General features: G+C 39.1%; 1 protein-coding gene across 1 annotated transcript; it reads left to right on the plus strand.

Moving 5' to 3' along the window:
• Window positions 1–2,526: 2,526 nt before the first annotated feature.
• Window positions 2,527–9,973, plus strand: LOC110870489 (trithorax group protein osa). Its single transcript, XM_022119666.2, has 2 exons — window positions 2,527–2,865; window positions 8,412–9,973. Exon 2 carries the CDS (start codon window positions 8,419–8,421, stop codon window positions 9,706–9,708), a length of 1,290 nt encoding a protein of 429 aa, XP_021975358.2. The 5' UTR covers window positions 2,527–2,865; window positions 8,412–8,418; the 3' UTR covers window positions 9,709–9,973.
• Window positions 9,974–10,260: the final 287 nt, after the last annotated feature.

Below are 10,260 nucleotides of genomic sequence, written 5' to 3' on the forward strand. Positions count from 1 at the left end.
TATTGTTGCGACAGGAGCATGTTTGAGGTATGGAACGTTGAGAAAGTTTTTTTTCAAGCATGTCTTCATCGGTTATTTTTTCACCACATAATTTTAACTCAAAGGTAATGTGGAACAAAGCAGAATTATATTCACTGACAGTCTTAAAATCATGTAGTCGTAAATGAAGCCATTCATAGCGGGCTTTGGGGAGTAAGACCAACTTCTGGTGGTCAAAACGTTCTTTGATGTTTGTCCATAATTCAAGGGGGTCCTCAACAGTTAGATATTCCCGCTTCAGATCTTCGTGAAGATGATGGCGGAGGAATATCATAGCTTTCGCTTTTTCTTGAGGTAAAGTTTGATTACCATCAATAATTGTCTCCCTCAAATTATTTGCCGTCAAATGAATTTTAGCATCAAGAGTCAATGGGAGGTAGTTGTTACCCGAGATGTCAAGTGCGGTGAATTCAAGCTTTGATAAGTTCGACATTTTTTATCTACGAAGGAAAGATTCATGCATTTAAAACGAGCCAATGCATAATATATGAGAACTTCAGGTTCATTTTTAGTTAGAACTTCAAGTTCTAAAGTTGAATCGATGTTTTTACATAAGTGTGAAAGAAATTAAGAATTTGTGCATGTTTACTTTTGTTGTTGTAACTAACTATTTCAAAACAAAGTTAAAAGAAATATTTAGATATACTATAAAATATATAACAATTGTCATATAAAAACCAATATAGATGCTGTGAGATTACATAACAATATTGAAAGACAGTTATAATATTTAGATGCATTTCATTTCATATTTCATAACAATATTGAAAACCAATACTGGTTACAGTTGTCGTGAGATTACATAATAGCATTTATTTTATATTTCAAATAGAGAAAAATGCCCGGATAGTCCCTGTGGTTTCGCATTTTTTCACCTATAGTCCCCAACTTTCTAAAATTACCTGAATAGTCCCCAACTTTTCATTTTTTGTTCCCGGATAGTCCCTGGGTCTAACTTCAGTTTGTTTTCTCTGTTAAATGGGTGTGAAATGACCAATTTACCCTTTCCTTAAAAGGCAAACCACAGGGACTAGATCAGAAACATTATCATCTTTCACCATTAAAACCCTTGTTCCTCTTCTCTGTGTTTTCTCCGGCGAACAAGACCCACTTCACCTCACCCTATTTCATCTCCGATTACCCACCGCCGGCGACCAGCTCTCCAGTGTCAAACCTTCGATCGATCACCACCATCCTCGATTAAATCTCACCCTCATTTACAACAATCATTACCGACCAACATACGCTATTCACCTTCGATTACCCCTTCATCGAACAACTTTCACCATTTATATCGACCACCGAGAACCATCAGTGACCTCCGTGAGACCACCCACCAATTTACAGTAACAGAGAGTGCCACAGAAGTGCAAATCTGAATCATACTTGATCCAAGCTTGACACACTCCACTACCAGGTACATTTACATTGCTGGACCACTTTTGAGCTTTAGTAGAATTAAGAGAGCTAATGCTGATACCCACATGGTCCTCCATGCGAGTATTTTCAGGGGTTAATGGATCCCAATTACGGTTCCAAAAAGTATCAAACTCGACAGCAAAAAATTGGATAGTCGTCGTAATGGTGCCATTGATGGGCAGCCCCATGCTTCCACCACCATATATTTTAGAATTATTCTGAGCTAGAAAGAATGTGAAACCATAGCCATAATAATTACGCCCGTTTGAATCAATCACAAATGTGAAATTGGTAGTGAAGCTTGCTAGCTCACCAGAAGTGCTATTCCAAAGATGAAGCGGTCTTAAGTATGTTGTGCGACCGGCTTGATTACTCACATTAGGGGTCAACTGGATTTCGCCTTAGGTGATATTAGCGCCCGCACCTTGTATTATTATGTCGCAATTTTGTGGAGTAATTGCTGTCAAATTGAAGGTAAGTGAGACAGCAAAAGGGATCCAGAGAAGAAGGAAGTAAGTGATCAAATGGGTTCTAAAGGATACCATGATTGTGGAAACGTGTTTGGTGGATAGTTGCAGAGATGAATCATTCGTGGCTTTGGATTACCAGTTTTAAAGGAGTTCCGGTGAGATGCCGGTGCCTTAGAGAATAGGTAGCGGTGGTGATGGAAGAGATGCGACGGTGAGTGTGAGGTGTGCGGAGAGAGAAGGTTCTAGAGAGAGAAAGTAGAGTGGAGTTAGTTGAAGGAAGGTGGAGAGTTTGAGAAGAAGATGTGTTTGAGGAAAGGGTAAATTGGTCATTTCTCACCAACTTAACAGAGAAAACAAACTGAAGTTAGACCCAGGGACTATCCGGGAACAAAAAATGAAAAGTTGGGGACTATTCAGGTAATTTTAGAAAGTTGAGGACTATAGGTGAAAAATGCGAAACCACAGGGACTATCCGGGCATTTTTCTCTTTCAAATAAATTAAATATTAAATATTAAATAATAATAATAATATAGTAATGGGTACAACTCTAACCCAAACATCTTTATATTAAAAGTTTGTGTAAAGGGTAGATTGCCCCATCCTTGAAATTAGCTTCAATTAGTGAATCCCCTTTCCTGATAGACTCTCCTATACAGCCCATTCGCATCAACCCTATCAACCAAGATCCATTTTCATATTATTGTTTAGTATTTAATGTAATTTTATGGTCCCTGTTTTGTTTGCATTTGATCGGAGGTCGGAGTGCGACGCAAGTACCCAACATTCCTCCACCTTCAGATCTGACATCGAATACGACTTCTCCTCCTTCACCCCGGAAGAAGGTTGAACCAGAATTTGGTTTTTCGGTGAAAGAGAAGCAACCGGTGATTTCAAGATTTACCAACAATCAGAAACCGGTGAAAGCCAGTCTGGAAGGTTAGTTTTTTTTCGTTCGTCGGAGAAAAATGTCCGGGTCAGTTGCTTTCTTTCGTTGTGGTTTAATGTTTTTTTAGGACGTTCGTGCATTGGAGCGGCAGTGACCGCCGGATGGATTGGGGTTGACATGAGTCGACAATTTTAGATCGTAAAACCCCGGATTGTGTGTTTTATAAAAAATATATATTTTCGTTTTAGTTGTTCATGGCGGCAGTTGCTGATGTGATTATTGTCCCTGTTAGTGCATAAGGAAAAAACCCTATACTTTGGTTCTAAAGTGCAGTAAAAGAATTCTTCGTCTAAAACTCTCCAAAATTCAGATTTAAATAAACCGATGCTAGGTAGGTTTACCCAAATCTAAAATCACATATGTGTTGTTCCAAAGAATAAAATCTACGATCCAATTTGAAAAATATTAGTAAAAGGCTTGTATCCTTTCTGTGAAAAATTAATAACGTAGAAATCACATGAGGAAAAAAAAACCTTTTCTTTGATACCATATTTAAATTCGTAATCTGTGACTTATCTTTGGATACACATATGTATGCTGTAATAAAAATAAAAAGAAGACATAGTACAGTGTGAGATATGATGGTGTGTACCAGGATGCGATGAACAATAAATTCCTGTTGAATCCGTCTGGTTGAAGATTGCCAGAAATCCCAGTGGAGAGTAATCGTGCTGATAACGTGATAAAAAAACAAAGAGAAATAGAGATAAAAACTGAATTCCATTAGTTCATTCTATTCAACATTACGATATACCGGGATAAACATAACTATAAAACCTAAAGCCCATAAGTAATGTGTTGGGCCTAAAATGTCTGGTTTATAACAGTTATAAAGTTATCATTATATATGATTTACAGCTTATACTTGCATAACTTATTCTATTATCTCCTAATAATCTATAACTCAAAACATATTATTTTTATTATGTGAAGATATATTTCTATAAAGGTACTTATTTACGAGACCTTTAAAAAAGGTATTTTAGTAAAAGAACTCACTATTATAATGATAATAAAAGGGTTGAGAAAGGGCCGAGTTTTCGACAAATAAAATTGTATGCATTTAGACCGTGGGGTATGGTGGGGCTTGGGTTGGGTTTGGGTTGGGGCATGAGTTGACACGTGGAAAGTTTGATAACTCAATTCAAAACCCATTTTGTATGGGGTATGGTGGGCGTGGCTTGGTTGGCGTGGCCAAGCCACATCAGGTTTTTTTAATATATATATATATATATATATATATATATATATATATATATATATATATATATATATATATATTTATAATCATTAAAAACAACATAAACATACAAAATAATTATCAAAATAAAAAACTATCATTCTTCGTCATTTTCGCCGTCTTCGTCGGTTTCGAACTCAGGAATCGTTGAAACATGATCCACCAAATCAGATCGAAGGTATGTATATCCCTTGACTTGATCAAAAATTCATTTGCCGCTTTATCTTCGTCTGTTACGTTACCTGGTTGGGGGTCATCGTCATCATAGTAGGTAACGACCGCTCTACCTTCATCCTCCAAAATCATGTTGTGAAGAATGATACATGTGTAGATCACGTTTCCAATCTGATCCTTGTCCCATAGTCGACAAGGCATTGCCAATATTCGCCACCTTTTCTTCAAAATACTGAATGCTCGCTCGACGTCTTTACGTGCAGCCATCTAGACCCTGTTAAACCTTAATCTCTTCGGATCTGTGGTACCGTGTCTTGTGAACGATTTTACGAAAACCCCCCACTCTGGGTAAATCTCATCAACTAGGTAGTAACCATACACGTACTCAACCCCGTTTTGTAACACCTCGAAAAATTTCGTCCAATAATGCATTGACACGTGTCACAGACTTCCGGTATGTGAAAATAAACTTTAGAGGGACTAAAGTTGACAAACTGTGAAAACTATGGAACGTAAGGGTCCAAAGTGTCAACAATGGATAAATAGACTCTATAATAACCCTACATAATGTTTATAATGTTAAACGGATGGTTCATGGATCATACGAAGCGGAAATTGCACAAAAGTGAGGAATTACAAACTATAGGGGCTAAAAGTGTCAACATGTTGAATTTATACCTCTGAGTGATCTTTTGGCAGACCCGAAGCCTTGTAATGCTAAAATATACTCACTAGAATATGTGGTAAAAATTTCATGAAGTTTCGTTATCGTATGAGAAAGTTATGGCCAAAACCGTACTTGAGGGGTTAAAAGCGTCAACGTCGAATTTCATGGCTTTTCGGTTGAGCGCAAAGTTAACCGAGGACTTTACCATGTTGGTAAATGTCCCAAGGTTCTTAAAAACCAAGTTTGAGGGTTTACGAGTCAAGATAAATAGCCAAAACCTCGCGTGCGAAGACAGGGACCAAAACTGCAACATTTGAAAAATGTTTGGCTGATCAGCAGACCAGGCGACCCGCCTGGGCAGACCTACGCGGGCCGCGACCCACTGCCAGGTGCAGAATTTCGCGAACTGGTGTATTTGAGTCCGATTTTTGAGTGGGAAACAGCTTTCAGCACCTCCTAAATGCACCAATGGATGGACATGCAAGTATAGACACCTGTAGACTCCTTACAACATCTGATTTCCCTTTATAATTCAGATCAAAGCTTCATTTTGAGGCACATGTGTTAGTAACAAGAACACCTACAAATTCAAGAACTCACAAGAGGCATTCCAGGAGCAATCTGATCGACAAGGCAGCCTCCAAGTGCTTTCTAGGCTTCATTAGGACCTTTGTAAGCATTCATATCATCCTCTAATCCGTTCTAGCATAGATTATTAGTTAAAAGTCAAACCGTTGTTCATATAGTTTGACTTTTCGATTAAACGAATTTGGCTCTGTCATTTCTCAAATTGAAACCACTTATAAGTTGGTATTTATGTGGGAAACAAACCCTCAAAAGGGTATTCTCTGATTCCCACTCTAAGCATGCTATTTGTCGAGTCAAAGATGTTCTTAAAAAGTCAACAGAAATCGTTTTTGCGAAATATAGGATAAATGGTAATGTAGATGACATGCAATCAGTTTGATCATCAAAAATAACTTATAATGAATATAAGAATGTGTTTTATCATAATCAACTCGACAATCTTTAGTATAAACTCGGATCGAAACCGAAAGTCTTATAAAACGACTTTTTCGTTGACTCTCGATTCGGATCCATGCATGCATGTTTGAGATCTGTATTAGAGTTTATTTTAGACCATTTTTATTTATGTTTAACTTTCTGGAATTTTTACAACTTGAGTCTATGCTTAACCGATTCATATGCATGTTTCCGATTATGCTTAAAAGTTGACTATTTTGCCCTTTTTGATATAAAATGTGATTTTTGGAAAAGTGAAAGAGTAGAAATCTTTATTTCTGATTTATAAACTTGCACCGAAAATTTGAGATCAGTTGGTGGTCCAGATTTTGAGTTATGGCCGATATCGTAAAACTAAAGCTTCATGTTACATAATCGACGCATTTAGCGTATAACCTATTTCAGGCCACTTTTCGATATAAAACTTTTTACCCACTGATGTTATGTAATATTTTGGGATTTTTGATGATTTTTATTTAATTTTTGGCTGATCGTATCATAGGTCGCTAAGTTGATTCGGTTAACGCCGGTTTTGACCGTTTAAGCCATAAAATGAGTTTTATACATCCTTTTGACCCCAAACCTTTTTCTACTGATTTTATTTGTTAAATAAATTATTTTGGGCATTCTGGAAATATAAAAATCTCAGCTTTCTTTTAAAAACCCGGAACGGCTCTAAACCGCATTTTTAGCGTTTTTAGCGCATAGTAAGCGTTATACTCATATTAAACATATAAGACTCATACCTACTGATGTATTTAGCATATTTTCATATAATAACAGTAAGTATAAGATTTTGAACTCAGATTTCCAGTTTTGACATCTTTAGCCCTTGTGAAATTACCAAAATACCCCTACGGTGCATAGTTTGATTTTAAATGATAAGTTTTGTTTATGGGTTATACCCTACTGTTATAATATGTCAATTTAAGTATATTTACTGTATAAATCAGACCTGTAACTCAGATTTCCAATTTAACTCTTTTATAATCTTTTAAATGACCAAAATGCCTTTATAAGGCATAAATTGAGTTTAAATTTATTCGGGGCATGATAGAACATAACTTGCTGATATTATATCATATTTAAAGCATATTATCTCAGGAAACTTGCATATGACTCTTTTGGTTACCCGTAACGCCCTTTTAGCGTTCGGTTCGGTTTATGTAACTAGTTTGCATAAATTGGCCGAAACGGGTCAAACGTTATCATTTTTATCTCAAAATCCAGAACGTATTTAGTATACCCATATTATACAAGTATTCAAACTTGTCGGGTCTAAATCACATTCTATCTGGTCTTTCGCTTAATCGTGCGCTTGTACCGTATCGTCCTTAAAACTAACCGGTCTAAGCTTAGGCTTAAATAAAGACCCGTTAGGAATCTAATAGGTTATTATAAACCTTTGTTCCAGAATAGGAGGCCCAGTAAAAGCTATCTACACTTACCAATTGTGATTCATACTTACTCAGGTAAATACATTTTGACTTATTTTCCCTATACGGGCTTGGGGTACAGTATATAGAATACCGCTTGATCGAGCGTACAAATCTTGCACCCTTGGGTATGCAATTGGAATAGTTTGTTCGGCTCGTTTAAACAATCTTGTTTTACTTTAAGCCTTTGGGGGGTTAATGACCGTGTCCCGGATATCCTTGGCATTATCTTACGAGATGGCCACGACCAGAGCACGGGGTGTAGGCGTACACCCGTCGTGTATAACTCTTTAATGTGGTGTGTCTATTAATCTTTAACCCGGACAAGATCCCGGGCTACCAAACGTACGAGTAGCATGTAATTCGTTCACAAGTTTATATTGCATAATTATCCCAAGTTATAAAAAATATTTATGCCATGTGCATTTAAATCAATTTTCAATCATTTTCAAAATGAGTCAGTTAATTTGTATTTACCAGTGTAAACTGACGTATTTTCCCAAAAGGTTAAGTGCAGGTACTATACGTACTAGGCTGGCTGTTTCCTAAAGAGCGTCCACAATAGTCTCGCAAGCTCGGACGACAATAAACTGTTGAACAATATATCTTATTTTATTTGATCCGCCTGTGGATCCGTTTCAACTACTTGTGATATTTATTATTACATTTTAATTAGAGTTGAAATGAATCTATTTCTGCTTCCGCTGTGCATTATTATATTGTGTTGTTTGTCTATGACGATGCCAACTACGTCACGTACCCCACGCCGGGCCCACCGGTGACACGTGGAGATCGGGGTGTGACAGGTTGGTATCAGAGCCAACGTTGAGTGAATTAAACACTAGTCTTTTGTGTTTAATCTCAGTTACACAATTGCACATTCCTCGATTTTCGAGTCTAGACAAAGAACTTAGGAAATGTTCAAATTCCTTTTATTTTTATTTTCTAACTTTGTCTTATATATATTTGTTGTGCCACTTGTTTGATTTTTGACAGGTTCAAGATGCCGCCACGTGTACGAGGAAGGGGACGAGGAGCATTCGCCACCTCTCATGACCATGAGGCAGGGCCTTCGCATAGGCGAACCCCATCAGCATCCCATAACACTGATGCCCGAGATCTTTGGAGATCGTTCGCTGAACCCGCCAGGCACTCAGCATCACTGAGTACCACCCATTCCCTACCACACTCTTTTGGGCCTCACTCTGAAAATGGGCCCCACGACTCCCATGGATCCTTCATTCCTCTACCCCAGTCACCTTATGACTACCCAACACCCGTCTATCAGGGCCTGTACAACCCTGATGTCTATTTGGAAGAACCAGTGGGTCATAACCCACTTGGACCTGAAGACCACTTCTCGAGTGGCAATGAGATGGAGGTCGATGAGGACGTCGATCCCTCCATGCCACCGTCCGGCACTCCAAACCACCCCATTGAGATATCTGATGGGTCACCGTTCAGGGGATCACCTTACAATGGTATTGACAGCTACGAGGAGAGGTTTAAGCAGCACGACTGGGTTTATACCCCTAGCTACCATAATTCCCCCATGCACCAGTCCTACCACAGCTCTCCCGTGCACTCGCAGCATCACTCCCAGCAGCAGCTTCAGCAGCAACCTCAGCAGCAGCAGGATCCTTCTGAGGGATTCTGGCGCGACGTGGTCACTCCGCCGCCGCCACCGCCTCCGGTTTTGCCTCCTCCGCCTCAGAGGCAAAGGAGGAACGCCCGTATGTCTACGCGAGGAGGGATACGCATTGGCACCCCTCGACATTCAGGTAGCAGCCGCTACTCGCCGCTTCACGAGGAGTCAGAGATGGGAGAATCTCAGCATCCCGTCTCAGAGGTTACTTCTGCGCCTATTGCGCCACTGCCGCCGCAGAACTTTGGAGAGCCAATCCCTGCGTATGCTAGCGCAGCACAGTTCAACCCTTTCGAGCCGACTTTTCCCCCAGGTTATGACTATACAGGGGATCCTTACTGGATGGCTTCGGGCTACAACCCTCTCAATCAGGAGAATGCTTTTGGAGGTCCCTGGGCTACGGGACAATCAGCTTTTGGATACTCACCGCAAGGATACCAGCAGCCGCAGCCTCCACAGCCACCGCAGTATCAGCCACCGCCGCCGGCGCCAATGATGTCGCCACCGCAAGTCCAAGAAATCCTGCAAGGGATAAACGACGTGCGACGTGAGTTGCGACAGGAAATGCGGGAAGATCGCCGTCACAATCGCGGAATGTTTAAGAAGATGGTTGACTTGATCAAGGGTAAGGGTAAGAAGGATTATTAAATCCTTTGTTGGTTAGCTCATTTGCTCATGTCCCTGCGAGGACATTTATTCCTGTATTCTACCCCTGCGTGGGTATATTTCTCTTGTTCTACCCCTGCGTGGGTATGTTGTTTCTGTTAACCCCTGCGTGGGTTTGTTTTGTTTGTTTGTTGTTTATTTGGTTTAGCCCCTGCGTGGGCATGTTATTTGAGTTAAAGTCCCGTTTAGGGCAAAAGTTGTACTAGTCTACTTTATTTAAAATGGTTAATTTAAGTTTTTCATTTTATCTATGTGCATGAACATAATATACAAATAAATGAAAAATATCAATTATTATTTGATTTACCATTATAATAAGAATCTTAAGAAGGTAAAACCTAGCTTGAGTGTCTTATTAAAAGGCCTGGCCAATATGGTAAAACCTGGATAAAAAGATTCAAATCTCTGTTAACATCTGCAAACATGTTAGCATTCTTGACTAGCGTGATCTGTAAAATCACACATGTCACCCTTTAATAAAATATCTACAGATTGTATCTGTATACATGTCTGATTATGACATGATGCCTACGG

The sequence above is a fragment of the Helianthus annuus genome, chromosome 8 (genome assembly GCF_002127325.2).
Source record: "Helianthus annuus cultivar XRQ/B chromosome 8, HanXRQr2.0-SUNRISE, whole genome shotgun sequence".
Lineage (NCBI taxonomy): Eukaryota > Viridiplantae > Streptophyta > Magnoliopsida > Asterales > Asteraceae > Helianthus > Helianthus annuus.